Source organism: Ascaphus truei, chromosome 9, assembly GCF_040206685.1.
Source record: "Ascaphus truei isolate aAscTru1 chromosome 9, aAscTru1.hap1, whole genome shotgun sequence".
NCBI classification, from domain to species: Eukaryota; Metazoa; Chordata; class Amphibia; order Anura; family Ascaphidae; genus Ascaphus; species Ascaphus truei.
The window spans coordinates 63685104-63709506 of NC_134491.1; the positions used below are offsets into that span (position 1 = coordinate 63685104).

At 43.8% G+C, this 24403-nt stretch overlaps 1 protein-coding gene across 5 annotated transcripts in view; it reads left to right on the forward strand.

Moving 5' to 3' along the window:
* Window positions 1–2671: 2671 nt before the first annotated feature.
* CAMK1G (calcium/calmodulin dependent protein kinase IG) overlaps window positions 2672–24403 on the forward strand; it is a 59879-nt gene continuing 38147 nt past the window's right edge. For 3 of the 5 annotated variants that reach the window (XR_012803950.1, XM_075615235.1, XM_075615238.1), the window contains exons 1-2: window positions 15777–15884; window positions 22349–22407. Coding sequence is in view for 4 of the 5 variants with exons in the window: in XM_075615235.1 (XP_075471350.1) it covers window positions 22371–22407 (37 nt within the window). In the remaining variant the exon portion in view is untranslated. Of the gene's footprint in view, window positions 2785–15776; window positions 15885–17389; window positions 17679–22348; window positions 22408–24403 lie in introns of those variants that run through there. The other 2 variants (XM_075615236.1, XM_075615237.1) reach the window with 2 other exon arrangements.

The following is a 24403-nucleotide window of genomic DNA, read 5'->3' on the forward strand; positions in this document are numbered from 1 at the left end:
AAGTTTTAGTTAAGGAAAGTTATGAGGGTGTTCAGATACTGAAGAGAAGTTTTAACGTCGTTTATAAAGGTTTTTTAACATAGGAGGGTAGAGATTACACAAATTGTCTTAATACTTGATCAACGTAGTTGCTTCCCTTTTCTGTTAGGTTGCCACTTCCTGAGACTATTGGGCATCCAGGTGGTTTGGTTGCATTTTTCTGTACCTTGGGGATACTATAAAACGTGGCAATGGTAGGGTTTTTCACATACATAAAGTTCTGTTTTTTTGGGATTAGTTTATTCTCATAACCTTCTTTAAGGATTGTGTTCAATTTTCTCGAGGGAGGCTAGGAGCAGAGCAGGCTGCATATCTCTGCCATGCTCGAGACTCCACTGCAGCAGGAAATAGGCGCGGACACTGCTACCTAGGTGGAGGGGAAATGTAAAAACTGAGGGGAGTGTGTAAAAACAGAGGGGGTTATGTATGTATATTTTAATTTATTTCACACCATTTATAAATGGTAATTATGGAGAAACACTGCAGCAGGCGATCTGGAGCACCAACGCAAAAATCCCAAATCACGCAGACAGGGGAACCCAGCTAATGAAAAATATGCAAAGGCTTTATTAAGACATGTAAAATAGTGGCAGTCTTAGAGCAGAGAGCTTCCTCCCATGCGTTTCACGCCGTAGTGGCGCTTTCTCAAGGATCACTTCTTGGTTTTCTTTACCTTGTCATAAAAATGTCAAAGTCACAGCTGATTTACGACGGGGTGGGCTGTTGTTGTTTCAACATGGGAAAGAGTACTACATAAGACAGCCAGGTTTTATGAAAAAGGAGATTTCAACAGAGGTGTGTTTGGACCAAACATGTGAGTCTCAATTCTGCACCAGTGACCTCTCTGGGGAAAACCAATGGCATGGTAATGTATAGGGGTTTCTGTTTACATTTATCCTTTTTATTTTGAGAAACTGTTCTACATTTATTGTAATTGTATGTTCTTGCAATCCTTTTTCGGGTAATCTAAGCACTGTATTTTTATATAAGCTGTATTAAAACATTTAATAAGTGATGCTTTGGGCTCTGAATGAACTGTTGCCCGCTCTGGAGAGAGTATTTACATTTTCAGACACTTTTTGCTACAACAGATTTTTGTGTGTTTAAGTGCATAGTTCTCCTATAATAAAGCTGGACCTGGGACCCTGGAAAATATAGTAATTTTACATCTTTTTTTATTTGCATTTCCTGGGTGGAGACAGCGTATAGATATGATTGCAATTAAGTAAGTGGTTAATATTAACTCATCTGCGGCATATTGCACAGGTTAAAGGTGAGTTGGCTACAGTAGTCGTGTGTAAGTGTAAGTCATGTACCCACTTTTGTGCTGTTTGTGACAGGTGATACATGGGGACAGATTTAGGAAAGATGTTACTCATTTAAGGGACCCTTGTGTAGGTGAAAAGTGGGGCAGCTTGTGAGCTGTGTATTAACCCTTGTCCTGTAGGAGAGGTATTGGCCATTTGAAGGACCTTTGCGGAGGTGAAAAGTAGGACTGTTTGCGAGCAGAGAATTAACCCTTGTCCTGCATGCAGGTCACATGCTCACAAGTGCGCCGTATGTGACATACATAATCATACATCAATCATATCAATGATATGGGACCACTCCTTATATGATATGTATAATCATTCTAATCTAAACTAGGGAGTGAGGAATTGCTTTTTCTTTCAGCTACTTCTAGTATACCACAATTAATCCACTAGTGGCACCCTTGTTAGCTGGATTTAATTTTTTAAATCATTATTTTTTTATGCAGTTGAAGCGAAGTACAGTACTCCCTATTCCCCTTTTCCAATAAAGTGAAGTCTGAATACTTACAATGCAATCTGTTTATTTTTATATTTTCAACAAAAGACATGTGACTGCCTGTCTGGGTGAGTGGGTAACTGACTGGGTGACTAACTGGGTGGGTGACTGCCTGGGTGGGTGGGTGACTGCCTTGACTGACTGACTGCTTGGGTGGGTGACTGGGTGACTGACTTGACTGACTTGACTGTCTGGGTGGGTGGGTGACTGCCTTGACTGACTGACTGCCTGGGTGGGTGACTGGGTGACTGAGTTGACTTCCTTGGTGGGTGGGTAGGTGGGTGGGTGGGGATTTGACTGCCTAGGTGGTTGACCTACTGCCCAACCCCGGCAGACCCCCCTGTTGGCGGCCCTGCACACACACTAAAAGAATATGATGCACACCTAGTACACACTAATATTTACAGACACAGATATACTGTGTACATATATTACATACAGATACTGATTTACATACAGTAAACACACTAACACAATATGATCTACACACATCACACACTGATACTGACAGAAACAGATACACAGTATACACACACATATTACACCAATACACAAAGGCACTGACATGCATACAGTAAACAAACGCACTAACACAACATGATGCACACACAGTACGCACTCAAACACTGATTCAAACCGACAGATACACAAAAGCACTGATACAAGACTGGGGTTTTTCCGCGTTTATGGCTGTTATGACCCTGAATAGGGAATACAGAGACCTCTTTTGCATACAGATTGAGACAGCTACAGCAACTCATGAAGAGGTAAATACTGGGACTCGTTCCATCCTCCTCTCTAAACGCTGCTTGGCTACCATCCAGTGCAAAAAATATATATCCCTCCCCTTTAATCCTATTCTTGCTAGCACTGTACTAGCTGTATTCCCATAGACTTCTCTGGAACGGAAGCAGTGTCATATCCACTTATCTCTCGGTAAGAACAATTTCTCATATTATTCAGCCTAAATCTGTGTTTTCCCTGTGTCCTTACAATGTGCACTGTGTTGATGCGTAAAATTGGCATTAACCGCAGAATTCCCTCTGCATCTCTGCGTAACTTTGCATTGGGGCGGTTGGAAACAGATTTGTTTCTCTGCGTTTGTTGCTTTTGGGATCTGCTGTCGTCGTTATCCCCCAAAAGAGGTGCAGTTTCATTCATGGGACCCGCTTTATATTCCAGTCTTATTTCTGGGGATCCAGCGTATGTTATAAATACCCAGCTCTGTTGCTTATAAAGCCGTTTCACTGACAGCTGGCTTCCAGATTGTATCTATGATAAAGCTATGCCTTGGTACTGTATATTGTTTCACCTTGAAGTACCAGAGCGTCTTAGCAATGACCCTTTGGCAATGACAGAGTTCCTTTTCATTAACCATATATTTATACTAGTGGCGACAAAACTCTGCAGTATACGCCACGCTGCATAATGGTGACGAGTATCTCCATACACTGCCTGCATCCTGTAGGTGTCTATGACATTTGCAAAGCACCCCAATTCCATTCTTTAAAAGTGATTTAACCCCTTGGCTGCTGTAATGGGTTAAACAGAAGACCTTTTAGATTACACTTGCTCATCTTTATTGTTAATATTATTATTATGTGATATCGGTACAGCGCCAACACATCCCGCAGCGCAGTACACTGTGGGAGGACAATAACATTGTATGACACAAGAGTACATACATATATGTTAAGACAAACTAAGACATTAGGAAGGAGGTCCCTGTACCAAGGAGCTTGCACTCTAGAATTACCTAGTTATAAGCAGTGTAGCTATGGACTGCAGTGTGTTTATGTTCTCTGCATTTGTTTAGTGCAGAGCTGGGTCGCTTGTTGGTAGAAGTATGTGCAACAGGTGATAAACAGGACAGTACAGGGGACACACCTGTCCTGCTGTATTCAGTGGCTTGAAGTGATCTTTTAAAAAGTAGTAGCACTGTGCATGATTTGAAAACTCTAAATCTATGACACATTGGGGCAACGCTCCGTGGACCTCGTAATCCATGTAGTATATGTACCAAGGTTAGATTTGTGCGTCAAAATGTAAGTGCTAAATACAGTACAAACCTTCATAAGATGTGCGTGTACAGAATGTGTGAAGGTCGGTACGTGACTTTATAAATATGATGCATAGCTTGTTGTTTGAAATGAATAGATTAGTGTAATATTTCTTATACTGTTAAAATAATACATACTGCTAACCTATATCAGGGGTGCGCAAACTTCTTGAGCTGCGCCCCCCTGCCCGGGAGCCGCAGCGTTCGCGCCCCCCTTCTCCAATGACTCGGCGTCAAATGACGTCACGTGTCAAGTGTCATCACGTGACCCCGCTGCATCATTTGACGTGCGTTGCCATGGCGACGCGTCGCCGAAGACCCGGCAGAGAGCAGGTAAGTGAGTTACAGATAGGGTGACCAGATTTTCAAAATGAAAAACCGGGACACATTAAAAAATTATTTATAAAACAAATTACATCACATGATGCACCCCGTTGCCATGACAATGTGGCACCACGTGATGCCTCGGCGCCATAATGCGTCCCGTTGTCATGTCAACTTGATGCAGCGGAGCGGCTCGTTGTTATGGCAATGTGCATTACGTGACGTCGCACGGCCATGTTAACCGAATTTGGAGGGGAGGATACAGCCAAAGGCAAGATAAATAAATATATAATAAAAAGATCTAAAAAATGTTATCTCTACACAGAGCCACTGACCCACACACCCACTGACCCACACACCCACTGACCCACACACCCACTGACCCACACACCCACTGACCCACACACCCACTGACCCACACAGACACACAGAGCCACTGACCCACACACAGAGCCACTGACCCACACAGACACACAGAGCCACTGACCCACACATACACACAGAGCCACTGACCCACACACCCACTGACCCACACACAGAGCCACTGTCCCACACACCCACTGACCCACACAGACACACAGAGCCACTGACCCACACACCCACTGACCCACACACAGAGCCACTGACCCACACAGACACACAGAGCCACTGACCCACACATACACACAGAGCCACTGGCCCACACACCCACTGACCCACACACAGAGCCACTGACCCACACAGACACACAGAGCCACTGACCCACACACCCACTGACCCACACACCCACTGACCCACACAGACACACAGAGCCACTGAACTACAGAGTCACTGACCTACACACAGAGAGTCACTGATCCACACGCCCACACACACGGAGCCACTGACACCCACACACACACGAAGCCACTGACCACGACACACACACAGAGCCACTGCCCCCCCCCCACACACACACACACAGAGCCACTGACCCCCCCCCCACACACACAGAGCCACTGACCCCCCAACACACACACACACAGAGCCACTGACCCACACACACACACAGAGCCACTGACCCCCCCCCCCCCCACACACACACACACAAACACAGAGCCACTGACCCACACACACACAGAGCCACTGACCCACACACACACACACACACAGAGCCACTGACCCACACACACACACACACAGAGCCACTGACCCACACACACACACAGAGCCACTGACCCCCCCACCCCCCCAGAGCCACTGACCCCCCCCCACACACACACACACACACACACACAGAGCCAGTGACACACACACACACACGGAGCCAATGAAACACACACACAGAGCCAGCCAGCCAGACACACACACACACACACACAAAGTGACACACACAGAGCCACTCACAGTCACTCTCTCTCTGTGTCCTACCTGTCACTGTGGAGCATGGAGGGGCGGGAAGCCATCTTGACTGGCAGCAGGCACCTCACTTCCGGCTCTCACTGCTGAGGCTCCGCTGACACTAACTCCGCCCCCACCCTCTGCTATCAGACTCCGCCCCCACCCTCTGCTGTCACTAACCCCGCCCCCACCCTCTGCTGTCAGACTCCGCCCCTACCCTCTGCAGATAACCCCGCCCCCACCCTCTGCTGTCAGACTCCGCCCCTACCCTCTGCAGATAACCCCACCCCCACCCTCTGCTGTCAGACCCCGCCCCCACCCTCTGCTGTCAGACCCCGCCCCCACCCTCTGCTGTCAGACCCCGCCCCCACCCTCTGCTGTCAGACCCCGCCCCCACCCTCTGCTGTCAGACCCCGCCCCCACCCTCTGCTGTCAGACCGGCCTCCTCTCTCCTCTCTGCCTGCATTCTGTGCTCTCTGCTGCCCCCCCTGCTTTGATGGCCAAATCCGGAACAGCCACACAAAACTGGGACATTTAAAAAAATGCGGGGCAGCCGGGACAGCCATTAAAAAAACAAAACTGTCCCGGTTTTTTAATGGCTGTCCCGGCTAAAACGGGACACCTGGTCACCCTAGTTACAGAGGACTCACGCCTCCACCGGCATTTAATTTAAATGCCGTGGGGAAGAGCGCGGGACCACTATAACCGCCCGCGTCCCCCCTAGTAATTCTCCTGCCCCCCTGGGGGGGGGGGGGGGTGCCGCTGACCTATATAATGAAACATCCATGCTGCATCAAATCCATTTTTGAGTTGATACATAGCAGCTTAATTCTGCGCTAACACTATAAACCAGGGATGGGCAACGCTAGTCCTCAAGGGCCACCAACAGGTCAGGTTTTCAGGATAACCCTCCTTCAGCACAGGTGGCTCAATCAGTGGCTCGGTCATACTGAACCACTGATTGAGCCACCTGTGCTGAAGCAGAAATCTCCTGAAAACCTGTCCTGTTTGTGGCCCTTGTGGAATGGAGTTATCCCACCCCTGCTATAACCAGACTTTTTAGGGCTACGACAGGTTGAACTTGGTAGCCAATTTTCTTTTGGTGCACAGATACATATTTGATGTACTACATACCATTCACATGCATGCGCCAAGCGCATCCATTTCTGCGCTCCAAAATATTTGACTTGGACTATTTTTGATGTTTATGGCGCTAATCGAGAAAATGAAGCCGCAGTGCAGAGGCGCACACATTTGAGATTTGTGTACATTCTGCTCCAAAAAATGCCATTTGCGACGCTTCATACGTAAGCCACTACGGGGTAAATTCTATATATTCTGAAGCTGCCGTTGGGGGGGGGTTTCAGGCAAAAGCCCCTATTTAAACTATATGTGATTTGCAGCCGGAAACGTCCACTTCGGAGTATATAGGAGTTACCCCTATATCTTTGAACGTTTAGCAATAAAAATACCATCATAAAACTGACACTGCCTACTGACAACCATTAAGTTTTAATATCTACTGGAAAATGAAAGTAACATTCAACGAAAATAACTCTGTCAACCACTGAGCCACTAATTGAGCCATCTGTGCTGAAGCAGGGATATCCTTAAAACCTGACTTGTTGGTGGGCCTTGAGGGCTGGAGTTGGCCACCCCTGACCTAGGGGCACGTGGCCGACATTCTGGCACTGAATCAGATGCATATGTTTTTGTGGCGTCAGTTCTAAATCTATCCAGCCTCAGCTTAGGTGGCATTTGGTGTAGACTTTAAACACTTATTTGGATGCAGTCTCACTGATGTTTAGCATCGGCGTCTCACAGACTTCACCGGGGTCTCATTGGCAGAAGCCGGAATGTTATTTTCCATTAAAATGCAATTTATTTTCCCAGAACTCCCAAATCTCTTTGGTCTCATACTTGGGAGGTCGGAAATGTCTGCTGGTAGCAGCTATGTCTTGTATAAATCTATCTACTTTATATCGTAAAACTCACCTATAACAGAAGCCACACACATGCATTGAACATCCAGGCCGTGGAAATATTTACCAGTCTCTTTAGAAACCCCCAAAAACATTTAACAACACAGATTCTCAGGCACGTTTTATACCTTAGTTACAGCATTAGTAACCCTAAACACTGTCCAACTTAACAGCATATACCGGAATATATAGAACTCTGCCAAGTTATACTATATTTCATATTTTTACTGTTTGCTTCATATCCAAAGTATATTTAATAGCTCATTTTAAATATTGGCCTATCAAGTTGTGATCAAGATGAACGCACAGGAAATTTCTGTAAGTTTTGTATATTATGTATATAGGGTTGCCAGGTGGCTTCTCAAAAAATACTGGACACAACGGTGAAAAATATGGCACGCTCGAAAAGCCGGTGGGGAGGTTATTTATACATTCTCAGACCCTTATGTAATTTTTTCTAAATTTCACTCCAAGTTTGCACCAATTTGCCCCATTTCATATTCTATTTCGTAAAAAAAAATTGAGGAGGGGTTTGGGGATTGAGCCTCCCAGCATTTTTTACGAAATAGAATATGAAATGGTGCAAATTGGTGCATACGTGGAGTGAAATGGAGAAAAAAAATACATAACGGATCAGATCATTTATAAATAACATACCTGCAGTCATACATGGCGAGCAATATTGATCTTAATGCTTCTCTCCCACTATTTCCAAGATTGTTGCAACCCCCCTCATCCTCCCCCCTCTCATCCTCTCACACCACCACCCCTCCTCGTTCCTCACCATCACCCTCTTCCACCTCCTCCTTCCTCACCTTCACCCCTCCCTCTTCCTCCTCCTTCCTCCTTTTCCCGTTCCTCCTCCTCCCTCACCTTTACCCTCACCTCCACCTTCTTCCTCACCTTCACACCCTTCCTCCTCTTCTTCACCTTCACCCCCCTCCTCCATCTTCTTCCTCGCCTTCACCCCCTCCTCCACCTTCTTCCTCACTTCACCCCCCCTCCTCCTCTTCCTCACCTTCACCCCCCTCCTTCTCCTATCTCACCTTCCCCTCCTCTTCCTTCCTCACCTTCACGTCCACTCATCCTCTTCTTCACCTTCACTCCCTCCTCCTTCTTCCTCATCACCACCCCCTCCTTCCTCATCACCTCCTCATCCTCCTTCCTCACCACCTCCTCATCCTCCTTTTTCACCCTCTCCCCCTCCTGGTATCTTACCTGTGGTGGCAGGGACAGACTGGAATCTTTGGGATTCCAAAGGAGCAGGAGCATAGCAGAAAAGAGGCGACCGACTCAGGCAAGTACCTTCCCATTAGGTCTGACTGGCCTGAGAGCGCAGCAAAATTATATGGGGGCGGACATTTTTGCTGCTCCCAAATTTATCACCTGAGGCCCGGGGCTAATGGGAAATCTGACACAGATTGTAAAATCTCTGGGGCAGGGATTGCCTTTCTCATTGTCTTATTTTGTTGCATTTATTGAATTATAATTCCCTGTACTGTGGGCTTTTTTTATGTATCTTTTGTAAAGTGATGAGTATATATATGTATATCAAATGGAATATTACTGTGTGTTCATTTGCATGTCTTAGACAGGTCTGCAACCCTGCCTTTCACCATTGTCACCCAGCATACAGTGCTTCCACTGCAGCAAGGGATTCTGGGAAATTACATGCAAATGAGCACACCGTGCCACCTCTATCTTCAAAACCACATGACATGGTCCCCTATAAGCTTATGGATGCTGCATTGCACAGCTTTAAAGCACAGCCTGGGTTAAGATGCATAGCCAGTAAACCTACCCACAGACAGCTGTTTCAACCTATAGGGTCTCATCACTGTGAGGCTAGATATACTGCCTTTGCAATTCGAAGCCTGGGATAGGTTTCACCATAGTTAGTTAAGTTATGGTGGGTAAAAAAAAGTGACAAAAACCCTCCATAGTAAAACATATAGCAAATGGAAATATTACTGTGTGCTCATTTGCATATATATATATATATTTTTTTTTTTTTATATATATATATATATATATATATATATATACACACATATACACACACACAAACGGGTGCTACACTTTAGCACACCTTCACTGATTCATTCGAATGGAAGTAAAGCCGTACTAAATCTTAGCATTCTTTTGTGGATCTAGGCCTTGATATGTATTTGGTCATCTATGTTTTCTGGTAACGCAAAGGTGTATTTTATTGTAATTCTGTGATGTCATTAATATACCTTTTGTTTAATAAAAAGGCTTGATGCAGAACCAAAACCAAACCAATTGGCTTTGGACAAACCAAAAACCTAAACATTATTTGGAACCCAAATTCCAGGCCAAGTGCACATCTCCACTCAGAAGTACAATGTGTCTGTGAGGGTATACTGTATATTTTCCTAGTAGGAGAAGATATGTTTCTCAGAGATCCTGGGGAGTGCTTAATTAGCCGGCACCGGGGTTGGTAAATTGAAAAATGATTAAAGAAGCCGAAGACTTGCTCTGTAAACAAAAGGGTAATTAAAAACAAATTAGTGTGTTAGCAATGGTGCTTTATGCATGATATTAGCAGAAAGATGAAGCTGCTTCTGGCACAGTCTGGTGAACACAGAATAAATCAGATTTATAAGGATGGACGTAGCATTGTAGGGGAAAGTGTTCATTAACTACTGGATGAAGTGTCCTTAAGAAAGTAGTGGTACTTACACTTTGAATCCAGCATAATTATGTAACTATGTAGCCTATTAATCAGGGGTGTAGTGCAGTTCAGTAGTAGATGTGCGGATGGGCTGGGTCACCGTCACTAGAAGTTCAGAGAAACTCTCATTCAATGACAGCACCAGAGACGCCTCTCTCTCAAATCTTGCCCGAAATAAAAATATTTTAATTTAAAATTTATTACTAGTGTAGATGAGCAGGGGGTCTCCGAAGCAGAACCGCATTGATTTCAGGTCCGGGGACCCCCTGCTTCCCGAGATGCAGGCCCCGTGACGCAGGACATTTACATGCGTAGGAGATACCGGCACCCTATAAAGGGGCCTGTATCTCTGGAAGGAGGGGTCCCCGGACTTCAAATCAATACGGTTCTGCTTCGGAGACCCCCTACAACAATACACTAGTAATACAATTAAAATATGTAATAACCACCAATACACAACCGACCTCCCGTGCCTCCACATAAAACCATGATTTATTTTTTGACACACAGGCCGGCAGGGGGGGGGGTCCCTGGGTGGTCCCTATGGATGTCCACAGGGCACCCCAGGGGGTTCCAACGGTGTCTGGGGGCCCTCGGGTGGTCCCCGCTAGGCTCCATAGGCCTCCAGGTGGTACTCATGGGTGTCTGGGGGCCCTCGGGTGGTTCCCACGGGTGTCTGGGGGCCCTCGGGTGGTTCCCACGGGTGTCTGTGGGCCCTCGGGTAGTCCCTGCGGGTGTCTGGGGGCCTCACAGGGGTCCCTGGGTGGTCCCCACAGGTGTCTGGGGGTCCTCTGGTGGTCCCCATGGGCGTCTGGGGATCCTTGGGTGGTCCCCGTGGGTCCCCGTTGGCCTGTGGTGCCATTCCTGTATTTAAAAAAACAAAAACATGGCCTAGATTTCAATAAATACACCTCCCCCCCACCAAACACAAAGTACAGTAATGTGCAATGGATAATAGATTATTTGCCCATTATTAAACAAAACATTAGCCAGCCAGCATAAATAAAGTATATAAAAACGTTCTATTTACCGCTGCCAACATGAAGGGCGTCCTCGTCAGCATACTGCAGGGTCATGTCCTCCGATGCCAGCAACAATACATACAAAATACAATCGAATGGCCCCTGACCCCCTTAAAGCTGCAGTTCAGTCAATATCCTGCATGTGTGTTTTATTAAATCAGTTCTGTAGTAAGAAAAAATACTTTTAGCATTTTCTGTTTTAAAAAACAACAACTTTGAAAGACCAATTTTCTTGTATTCTATTTTAACAAGCATGCTTGTTCCTATAGCAACGATTTACATTCCCCATATTTAAAGATGTCGCCAAACTTTGACGATCAATAGACGGAGAACGAATTGACCGGCAGCTATGCAGTTCTTTAGGTAATTAGAGATTGCCCACATGAAACTATTGAAGTAAAAAAATAAATTAAAAAAAAAAGACTGAACTGCAGCTTTAATCACCTTAGCGGTTAATAACCACTATAGTAATTAAGGGGTTAACCCACCCTGACCCATTACCCACATGGGAGGCCTAACTACCCACAAACCTACAACAAGATAGGACGTGCCACCTTCCAATCATCTAAGACCAGCTGAACAAGATTTGTAAAACATACAGGACACCTGCAAGCTCATATTGAACCCCCCAAAATAACCACAACATATATATAAGCATATAGGTGTCACAGAGGAGTGCTACTGAGCATGGCGATATATATTTAAAACCAGAGACAGAACATGAAACACACACAGAGCTCAGTGCACATCCAGTGAAACTTATACACGGACAGTGCCTAAATATATATGTATTGATATCTATTAAATAAAATGGTCTTTTAGTTTAACATTTTGGCCAAAGGGTTGTAAGCCCCTGAGCCACTACACGGCTATACTTACTTATTGATCCAGACGAAGGCAAACAAAAAACCCCAGAGTCATATCATCCAATGATATCTCATTAGGGGAAAAATAAATTCCTTCCTGACTCCAAGAATTGGCAATCAGATTATTCCCTGGATCAACATCCTGACCATGTTTACTTATTTGGTATATTCCTGTATACCTTTCCTTTCTAAAAAGATGTCCAGCCTTTTTTTTGAACAAATCTATTGTATCGGCCATCACAGTCTCCATGGGTAATGAATTCCACATTTTAACTGCCCTTACTGTAAAGAACCCTTTCCTTTGTTGATGATGGTGAAATCTCCTTTTCTACAATCTTAAGGGTTGACCCGTGTCCTTTGTTCTGCCCTTGGGATGAATAGTTCTTTTGAAAGCTCCTTGTATTATCCTCCTTGTAAGTCAGTATATTTGTGTGGGAATTAAAAGTATTCTCTCTGCACCACTACATACTGTATTTAGGATTTTACTCTACTGTATATACACCGAAAGGGCTGATTTGGGCCAGAAATCCCCTTACACTTCAATCAAGAGCTTTGTCCATAAACGTCTCGAATAGCCACTTTGGTGTATATAGAATTAACCCCTTAGTGTTCTACGAGGCAGATAAACTATGGAGTCTGTACAGGTTTATCAAATGTAGGAAGAAGGAATGGTGAAGGCTCAACGAGAATATGTTGATAAGCAGAGAAAGCCACAGATCTAGAAATTAAGGGCTTCAATGGATAGAGGGATTTGAGCGTATGAAAGAAAGATGAATGGTGCTTTCAACGACATAGGACGTGTTATCTCTGTAGAGCAGCCCTACAGAGCTGCAACTGTATTACAGATGGTTAGCCTCAGTGACAGGGACAGCATTCTATTTAGTATTTACGCACTTATATTCCCTTAGGCTGCAGCCAGGCAGGGAGCGAGCGCGCTGGTGCTCAAGCGCTGTGACATCATGCGCTCTGCTTGGCCGTGCTTTTTCTATCCAGCTAGTTGCGCACGTGTGGGGGCGTGTTGGGGGGCGCGGCCATGACATCACGGAGCTGGTTCACCCTCATTGGGCGAACTGCTCACGTGATGCGCCAGCGAGCGGCATAAACAAATTTGCTTGCCTCTGCAAGCAGCTCAGCGCCGTGCGCTCACGGGCATGCGTAGGCGCTCGCTCACACTGGCCACACACATTGCAGCAATGTGTTTCATCATGACGAGCGCGAGCGCATGCTCCCGTGCATCATCACCCTAATCACCCTTGGTGCAGCGATGCATGCTTGGCATGATCGAATCAATTTTATTCAATGCGCATTTCCGCACCGAGTGTGTACGCTTAGCAATGCTCAGTGCTTGGGGAGACAGGGAAAAATTATTTCTAAGTCCGCTTAAGGGTCATACACACACCCGATCCAGGCAATGACACGCCCCCTCCCTTATGTACCACCCCTCCCCCCCCCCCTCCTGCTCGCAAATTCCTGCAGGACAGGCTAGCGCTCATGCTCAGAGAGTTGGTGATGTCACGACTCTCAAGCATGAGCGTGCGTCGCTGCACCGTAGCCGCAGCCTTAGTATAGCTTTTCCTGTCATTATTGTGACAGGACCAGCGAGCTGCTTGACGTCTGTGGCCATACGTGTATTTAAAGCTTGATGTGTTAACATGGAAACATCACCATCAATTATTTATACCTCTATATTTATTCTTATGGTTTATCTCCACAGATTGTTATGGGATCCAACTCTACAAGGAAGAATTTGTCCCCATAAAAGTTGATGGGCTTCCCCTCTACAATATATATATATATATATATATATATATATATATATTCATAGATTGGGATGTTTTTAACTCCTATAACCTATAGAAACAAATGTGTGTAATATCCACACAGGAGAGGCAGTAGGTCCAAATAAAGCACAATTCAAAAAATGTTAGGGGTAGATATGAAAGAAAGTCAAGAGTTAGAAAATTAAATGGTGTTCGATGGGATATCAAATAGGGTTTATGATTTTATTGTTAGTAAGAAAGTAGCCATCTGAACCTTATCAGATACCAACTTCCACATGCACAGTGCTATACTTGGTAGAAGGGCTTGCAATCTAATTTTGGGTACCAGGTAGATACAATGATCTGCCCAAGTTCAGATAATGTTTACTGGCCGCATCCACTTTATGCATGTTCCCCTCTATCACTAGAGGCTTTGAATGGGACATATTTTTCTTCTCAGCTGGGATCAGGGTGGATTTGAAAGCACAGGTAGATTGCGTACTGAACCTAAGCAGCGATTGACATGCCACCCCTGAGTCAGCAAAAGGACAACTCTTATCCTCTCACCATGACCTGATGTAAGCAGCTTTCACACCTCCTCCTGACTGCACGTGTACAGAGAGACACCAGGGGAGTCGGACATGGCAAATGCACTGCACAGCAATATAACATATTAACATGCAGGGCAAAGCGTTGCTGGCCCCTCTCGCCGTGGAAGGGTTAATGGTGCCCTCTGCCATTTGCAGCTGTAGCCCGTGATGCTCTTTAGAACTTTGATTTATCAAGGAAAGCCATTGGATTTTATTCTTTGATGAATCTGGCGCTTTAGATAATTAACAAAAATCTATGTCAAGCAGGCAGCATTTATACCATATTAAGGGGTCAGTAATTCTACACTCATTGTTGTATGTACTGTATGTGAACATTTCAAATGCGCTTGTCAGGTTTCCCACAGCTGGGGTCTTAAATTAAGTGCAGAAAATGACAGCAACAAGACATGATACGATGAATAGACCCATTTATAATGTAACTCCTCCCTAAGACCTCAAATTGCTTCATTTAGCCCACCTGTTGTATTGCATTTGCTGACACTAATGATGCAGAAGCAGAGCAGATTACCTGTTATGTTGCCATCAAGAGCGCACATTCAGTATCATGTCTTGTATACATATAGAAGGTCATTTGTCAAGGTCGTTTGGCAAAAAAAACTCTGCTTTTTTAATGGGATTTTTCTCTATGATAAACCTAGGGCTATGTTTGATTTTGACTTGGCACAGATTTCACTAAAACATCATGGCATTGTTAATACAATTGACTGTATGTTGAGTGTGGATCTCCAATGCATTGCTAATTAGTGAATTGCTGTTTCTTCTAATGCTGAAAATGATATTATAGAGACACTAGGGTTGTGTAGAGAAGTCCCGTGGCTGGGAGACCGATGGAGAAAATACCACCACCGAAGTTTTTCATTAAAAACTCTGGTACTGTTTTTTTCACCAAGTTTACAACTAAGAGACATTGATAAATCGTTCGACGTGGGAAGGGGATCTGAGCAAGTGCATCTTTTCAAACAATCCTATAGTTTTAATTAAATAAAATGTTGATAATACACATGCATCCTGACACCAAAATTCGAGTCTAGTCGCTTTGATCTGGAGAAGGCGCTCTTTGGCATTAGGGAAAGAATGGCAGAGGTCAACCGAGATCCTATTCTCATGCTTGGATGGTCTAATTCACTGACTTTACCACCACCACCACCCCTCGCTTACACCTCTGCATGATACCTAATGGCATTTGAATTCTAGAGCTTTGTATCTTAAGATCACGTGTCTGTTCAGCTCCGGTTTTCTTCGTTAATCTAATAGGACACTCCCTCTGTCCAGCCAGCTAGCTTAGTCTACGGGAAAATTACTCCAGTGTAATACTGACCACCAACCACAAAGGACAAATTACTCAGCAGGGACTTCAGGTAGGGGAATGTGTTGGTTCATTCCACTATTCGTTGGCTTGCAGGATATGGCTGGCATTTTTTAGCCCTGGGGCAAGACATACCAACTGTTCTAGGAACCCGGTAGCCCACACACCATATATAGATGCACGTACGCCGAATACACGTGCAATACACATATATGCAGGCACATACGATACATGCACCATGCACATGCAAATGAACAATAAATACACACACACAAGATATACACACCATATACATATGTATACACATACCACACATGATAACAGAACAAATACACGTACCAGATGCATGAAAAACACACCATATATGTCCCATTCCCAATCAGTGACATGGGTTAACTTTTATCAGGGAGGAAGAAGAAAGAAAAGAATAATGCATCTGCTGATTATCACTGAGCTGCCTCTTAAATATGGAGAGCTGCATAATTGGTTTAATGCAGCACATATTGGAAAACAACTATTGTGTTAGAATAATGCATTGTATATTTATTATATAATGATGATTATATACCAACCGCCGCTACATTCATGACATTTAATATAAACTAAAAATTGCCCCACTGCTCTTTTTATCTTTAACAAATGTGGTATTTTTAACCCAGGGAAATTTTGATAAATGTATCTCATTAAACAATTCTCAGTTACTTTGTGTTTTATTATAGTTTTTGGTAATTAATTTTTTTTTTATATACTGAATTTTTAAATGTATCCTGTAATTGGGTCATTTTAGTATTTGCGTAAAAAACATATGAGAGGCTTAATCTCAATCAGGTTATTATACTGTATATACTTATTTGATCACAATAATGTAACTATGTCTTCACACCTTAATGTGTAAAGCTGCTTTCTTCATGTTTGTAATAGGTGGTTTGTGCATATGTACATATATATATATACACACATATGCACATATGCACAAACCACCTATGTTTTTTCTTAATTTAGTAGATAAATATATATGTCAAAAGAGATAAGACAAAGGGTAACAGCAGTGTCAGTGTCCTTTCAATCTTAGTTTTAAGATGATCTCAGCAACAAAATCGGGTTAAAAGGTTATTAGTAGGTTCATTTTGAAGCTGTAGATGGGTGCCTATCTCACTCCATGCATTAATAATAATAATAATAATAATAATTTCTTATACACAGGGATATAGGTGTGGCTCTGATTGATAACGACACCGAGTTTGAAGCAGGGGAACCTGGTTCGAATCCTGGTGTCAGCTTTTTGTGACTTTGGCCACTTTACACAAATCCTATGTACAACTCTCAGTGTACTACTTCCTGGTAAAACATTTTATAAATAGATAAATAATCATCTGTTTGTCTGCCAGGCCCCGGTCGTGAGTGTGGCTGAATCATACATCCTTGGCACTTGCTGCAGTTCTCTAACACTTACTATTTAGCGACTTTTGTGAGTTGCCATTTTTTTATCTTGTTACAATAAACTTTATTTTATTGATTTGCGCTATGGAGCATGCGCTTTCCTTTTTTGTTTTATAGATCCGTGAAGGAGGTAGTTGTTCCTGTGGAAAGCTGCTTGGAGTCTCCAGCTTTTTTATGAATATACATTTTTACTTTTTTCTTGGCATACTTTTTACTTTTTTATTTTGTATCATTCCTTTTGTTCATTCCCTATCCATTTCCTCCCCTCCCTACCTCCCTTTCCTATCCCTTCCTTTTTTGTATTTATTGGTGTTTGTGTTGTTGTTTGCTTTTTGTCTTTGTTATTTGTTGTTTGTCACCCGTTCACTCTCCAATCCATTATTGCATGATTGGTTCATGCTATTTAGTAAGTACAGTATTGCTAATTGTTATAATAGTGTTGGTCTGTGCTTATCTATTTTTACCATCATATAGCCAATAAGTGGTTTAATTTTCCATAGTAAAACCTAGCACACTATCAGGTTAAACATGGTATCATCTTTGTGCAGTAAGGCGCTGTCATTTTTCTTTGTTTATATTATATTTCCCCTTGGGATAATAGTAAGGAGACCCTTATGTGTTATTCATGATTCCACTCTGCTCTGCTGACAGCTTTGGGTAAAGCAGAAGAATCTTCATAGGTACCTAACAGTTCCACTTACTGTACACTGTGAGAAGCGATATGGGCTCCAAGTAGCTGGAGATAAGAGACTCAGAATGCAGGCAACGTGCAGGAGGATAACAGCTGTCTGAATAGGTTTACGGATTAAGTGGAAGGATGTCCCTTTGAATAATGGAAAGCAGTGGCAGTAATTTATGCCTAACCATCAATACTCCTTGTACGTGGCTGGATGTGCAGCCTCCCACTGAGACTAGATCTATAACTCAAGAGCTTGTTCCCATGCCTCATACAGATGCACGGAGTCTGCCCCGGTCCACATATAGGGCCATGTGTACTAAACGGTGCTACTCCATGAAATACTTTCCGCCACTGCTCAGTAAATATGGCCTATTACGTGGCTGATTTGAGTGAATGGGCCATGAGGTGTCTTTTTGCGCCATAAATTTTCAGCTACAAAATCAGGTTAAAAAAAAATTCTATAAATCCTCACTTTATGTAATAATAATTTGTTATATAGAAATAATCATGCTGAATATAGCAGGAGCAGCATGGTGTAGTAAGTAAGGTCCATTCTCTTTTGAATCTGCTGGAGTCCTTCTTTTAACCCCTTCATGAGTCAATAATGCAACAAATGAGTTAAACCATTTAGTGCCAGAGGGGCCTACAAAGCATTGCAAAGCGGCTGCTCTGGCACTGAATGGGATTAATACCAATATTTGCAATTCCACTCTTAATATTCCCAGCCTTTTCCAGACCTTTGCTCACCTGCAGATTACATTGTATATATGTATATCTTTAGTTGTAGCTTCTACAGCTGTACTCAGCGCTTTACAAAAGGGAGCGTACAGTACAAGGACTTATAATACAATAAGTGCAACACATAAAATCAGGCAATATGAGAGGAAATCCCTGTCCCAGAGAGCTTACAATCTAAGTGGTTTGAGGGGAGATTTATGAAGACAGCAGGCAAAGGAATAAGTGCAGTAGATGGCAGTACTTAGCCACAATGGTTGGTAGGAGCGACTGTGAGTTTGGGACAGTAGCCCTGAGTCCAGGCTAATGAAATGCCTAATTTAAGAGGTGAGTTTTAGGATTTGACTTAAATGTGGGTTGACACGGTAATTGGCGTATACCGAGTGTAAGGGAGTTTCACAGGTAAGGAGCAGCGAGTGAAAAAGGTTTAAGGCGAGAGAGAGCAGTAGAGATGAAAGGGGTGGAAAGGAGACAGTTATGGGTAGAGCGCAGTAGACGAGCGGGGTCATAACGAGAGATAAATGCTTATATGTAGGGAGAAGCAGACGATTGGAGAGCCTCGAATGTAAGGATGAAAACTTTGTAGGCGATCTGAAACTTGATGGGAAGCCAGGATAGGGATTTAAGGAGGAGATGAGCAGAGACGGTTTTGGGAGAAAGTGAAATTATTCTAGCAGGAGGATTTTGGAGAAGGTTGTGAAGCAGGGAGGCCTCAAAGCAGTATTTTACAGTTACATTGTATCCTCTTCTGCCCAGGAATTATACTGCAGACACATTCATGTCACGGACCTCCCTCTTTTTTACCTGTCTAGTCTTACCTATTGAATACCAGACACACTTTTAACCAGCTGCATGTCACCCCGAAACATCAACGGCATCACTTTTTAAGGGCAGTTAAATGAGTCTCATTCATTGTGGAGACAGTCTCACTGATTTTTAGTATCAGTATCTCATTAACTTGAATGGACTCTCACACCACTTCAATTTATTTTCAAATAAAATGCTATTTTTTCAGTCTGAAAACGTTGAATCTCACATGGAGGTTGATATCTCTGGATCAGCATTATCTCATTAACACCTTCAGTGCCACATACATTGCAGACCCCTCTGGCTATATAAGGGTTCCAGTTGAAGTGTCCTTCTAGTGTGTATTATAATATGTGTAGCCCTTGGACCCCCACCCTAAGTGAGATTAGGTCTGCTACTCCAAATTATGCAGCGGTGCGTACCTGTGAGGTAACAAGAGGGCTGAGTGTTCCGCGGTGTTGTTGGTAGAACAGGATAGGGTTTACAGGGTACCTTATTCGTGGCTGCAGCGAATCACAATGGTGATGGTAACCTCCTGCTGTCCGGCCTTCCTGCTCTCACCTGTCTCCCCTACAATCTATCCTAAATGCTGCTGCCAGAATCACTCTGCTCTTTCCTAAATCTGTCTCAGCGTCTCCTCTGCTGAAATCCCTCTCCTGGCTTCCTATCAAATCCCGCATCTCACACTCCATTCTACTGCTCACTTTTAAAGCTTTACACTCTTCTGCCCCTCCTTACATCTCAGCCCTAATTTCTCGTTATGCACCATCCAGACTCTTGCGTTCTTCTCAAGGATGTCTTCTTTCTACCCCCTTTGTATCTAAAGCTCTCTCCCGCCTTAAACCTTTTTCACTGACTGCCCCACACCCCTGGAATGCCCTTCCCCTCAGTACCCGACTAGCACCCTCTCTATCCATCTTTTAAGACCCACCTTTAGACACACTTGCTTAAAGAAGCATATGAGTAGCACTGTGACTAATTCTATACATGATACATAAAGCCTTGCCCCCTGCAGACGCACTTACTTGAATGTCCTCCTACTGTCTCTGTACGTTCTCCCCACCAATTAGATTGTAAGCTCTTCGGAGCAGGGACGCCTCTTCTACAATGGTACTTTAATGTCTGAAGCACTTATTCCCATGATCTGTTATTTGTAGTTATGTGTTATTTATATGATTGTCACGTGTATTACTGCTGTGAAGCGCTATGTACATTAATGGCGCTATATAAATAAAGACATACATACATACATGCATACATACATGCATACATACATACATACATACATACATACATACATACATACATGGTACAATGGTGTTTATTGTAGGTCCTGATCTTACAGCACTGCATAGCTTTCCCTCTGCATGGTGCTCCTCCTGAGGCTGCGCTTATAGTGCCGGCGACTGCGACGCCATTGCGATAGTTGTAATTCAAGTTTAGGCGACGTCGCTGGCTACAAGGCCAGTGACGTCATAAAAGGGGAAGGCAGAGGGACGGAGAAGCTCTCTGATTGGTCACAAGGAGAGACCATCGCCGAAAAAATCAAATAACAGTGACTATCAGATTTTTGGTAGGGCTGTTGCTTGGTCGCGCCGTCGCGTGCACTATAAGCGCCGACGATGGCGACAATGCATTTGTTTTGACGCAATGTCGCGTCACCGGCACTAAAAGCGCAGCCTGAGACCTCCTAGTGAGACTCAGGGTAGCTGGTACTCACTCCACAGGGGGAGGAAAGAGACACACCTCTTTTAGGAAAGTGCCAGTATTTATACCCTGAGAGGATGCTTGTAACACAACAGACACACACACCTTAACCTCACTCTCCTGTGCAGAGCTCTCTGCAGGCAGGGAGGGGGAGGAGTCAGTGCCTTGCTGGCGCCTTCTCTTCTGTCCAATCACCTCCCCTGTCTAAAAGCAAATTTCACTTTATGTGAATGAAAACTGAAAGATGATTGGCTGAAAAACTTGGCAGGGTGCCAAAAATTCCGGGCCATTACTGATTGGATAATGCCCGGAATTTTAACCAAATCAGAGAGCAGGGATTTCAATAATGCCCGGAATATACCAGCTTTAGTCTAGAATTATTGTTATAATATACTGCACAGGTACATTATTGTACACCCACTCTTAATGCAGTCAAGATTATATACCATATTACAGTAGGTCAGACAGACATATCCTACCTTCACTTTAATCACTAAAACCCATAGTATACATAACATGAACTTCATGACCGATCAGATGCATCTCTCGATGTTTCAGACATTTATATGATCCATAATATATATCTTTATATGACACTTAACTTTTTGTAATGAAAGGGTTAAGTTCTATAATCAGTACAGGCGGTCCTCGTTTATCCGTCGGCATGCGTCCCGCAAACCGCCGTCGGTTAACGGACCGTCAGATTGCGGATCTCATGTTAATCGGCGGTGGTGACCGTCGGATAAGCGGGTCCGACATCAGATAATGCGCCCGGCAGACTGCATTATGCGGCGTCGTATAAGGCATCCGTCGGTAAGGGGGACGTCGGTTGACACGAGGACATCGTAACGCTACTCACCTTTGCGGATATGCGTTAAGGTTATCGATACTTAAATGGGAGAACGTCCTGATAAAAGATTTAACAGAGCTTTGAAGATGTTCCCCGGGGGGGTTGGGGGGGGTTTAGTCTTCGAAGACTGAGCTACTGATTGAGCCACCTATGCTGAAGCAGGGATATCCTTAAAAGTTGACCTGTTGTTGACCCTTGAGGACTGGAGTTGCCCACCCCTGATCTACCCTATTGACTATCCATTGCGAGACTAGCTACAGTATGTGTATATCTAACCACAGTCCTTTTCTCATTTCAGTTTGGCTGTTCCAGCAGCTAACATGCCAAGTGCGAAGCTGACTGCTTTTTCCCCAGTTGGTGAGTCAATTTTATATTTAGATGTTAACAAGTCTGATACATGCGAATGCCCAGGGTCTGAAAACCATGAAGCCGTAGCACTTAATGTGGTTGTAACAGAGTTAAACAAAACCTTGACCTTATTTGAGTGTAGCATGAGACTCATCATTTCTTTAAAGATCTCTCTGCTCTGACTCATTTGTTTTTTTTCCACTGAAGCACCAGCTTTTTCATACCAAATATTGTATTCTTTAGCACCACCCATCCATTGAATGCATGAGTTCTAAATTGAGACCCTTTTCATTCAATTAAAACGTGGATGGTACTAGAGATGGGAGAATCCGCCCAAATGCGTTTCCCGACTTTCACTAAGGTGACCCCAAAAATCTGCTTTGCGGTGTAAAATCTGCAAATGGATTTTGGAGGTTTCAATCCACGCGGATTCATCAAAAAACGCTATTGTATACAACCCGGTGGACGGATTTGTAGAATCCAATCCGTGGATTCAGCAATCCGATGGCGGATTCTTAAAAATCCACCATCAGATTGCTGAATCCGCAGATTGGATTCTCCAAATCCGTCCTTGGGTGGCGGAATCCACGGAGTCTATTGATAATAATAATAAAAAAAATCTGCAAAACGCGAATCGCCCTTTTTCAGATTGATCCGCTGAAATCCGCGGACCAGAGGAACCGGCCGATCCGCTGTGGTACATGTTGGCTTTTGTTACTGGTTGTGTATTGTATTGTATGTCTTTATTTATATAGCGCCATTAATGAACATTAAATGTGTAAGGAGATACCATGGGGAATACTGTTCACATATAAAGATGACCCCTCTAAGGAATCACTAGTTGAAAGTACAGGGATTTATAACAAACCAAACTGATCCGTCCTCCTCTCACGCCCCTCCCCCCCCCCCCCCAACCCCTTCTCTCTCCCGCCCTCCTTTCCCAAATCTCTCTCCCTCCCATCACTTTCCTTAAATACCTTATGATGTCCCCAATTCTTTCCGCTTCTCTCTCCTTCTCCCTTTCTCCTCACGTGCTAACTGACTTCCTATCTTTCTTCGTCTGTGTTAACTTTATAGCTATCTAACTCGTTATCTGCCAACAGGCTATGTGTATTATGATGTTATGTGCCAGATACATAACCTACCAGGTACACCCCCCCTGTGGCTGACTTGCTTAGAGAAATTGTAAGAACTCATAGAATTAAAGTAGAATGTATCTAATTTCCAAACATGCAAAAACCTGCTCTTTAATCTCAGGAACCATCATGCAAAATGTGCGATATATTAAAAGGTGTCCAAATGCATAGTGAAGAGACAAACAACTTTCCAAAATATATAGTAGACTAGCTGAAATAGGGTCTCCTGGTGTCCGGTATTGAACTGGACTGTCCTGTACTTGGACACTCTGTCAAAAAATGAGAGGTACTGTAATACTGGACATGTGTGTGTCCGGTATTTTCCTCCCTGGACATAGTGACCTGACGCACCTTTCACCATTGAGTCCAGTATTTTTAGAGAAGCCACCTGGCAACCCTAAGCTGAAACTACCCGGCGTTGCTCAGGAATTCTAAAAAACCAACCTCATTCCTCTCACCTACTAGCCCCTTCATTCTCCAGCCCTCCCCCCCCCCCCCCTCTCATCTCTCTCCTTCCCATTACTTTCCTTTAGTTATGATGTGTCCAATGTATTGTATTGTATTGTATGTCTTTATTTATATAGCGCCATTAATGTACATAGCGCTTCACAGCAGTAATACATGTGGTAATCCAATAAATAACAGATAATATAAGTAACAGATCATGGGAATAAGTGCTTTAGACATTAAGGAAGAGGAGTCCCTGCCCTGAGGACCTTACAGTCTAATTGGTAGGTAGGGAGAACGTACAGAGACAGTAGGAGGGAGTTCTGGTAAGTGCATCTGCAGGGGGCCAAGCTTATGTATCATGTGTTCAGAATATCCACAGTGCTATTCATATGCTTCTTTAAGCAAGTGTGTCTTAAAGG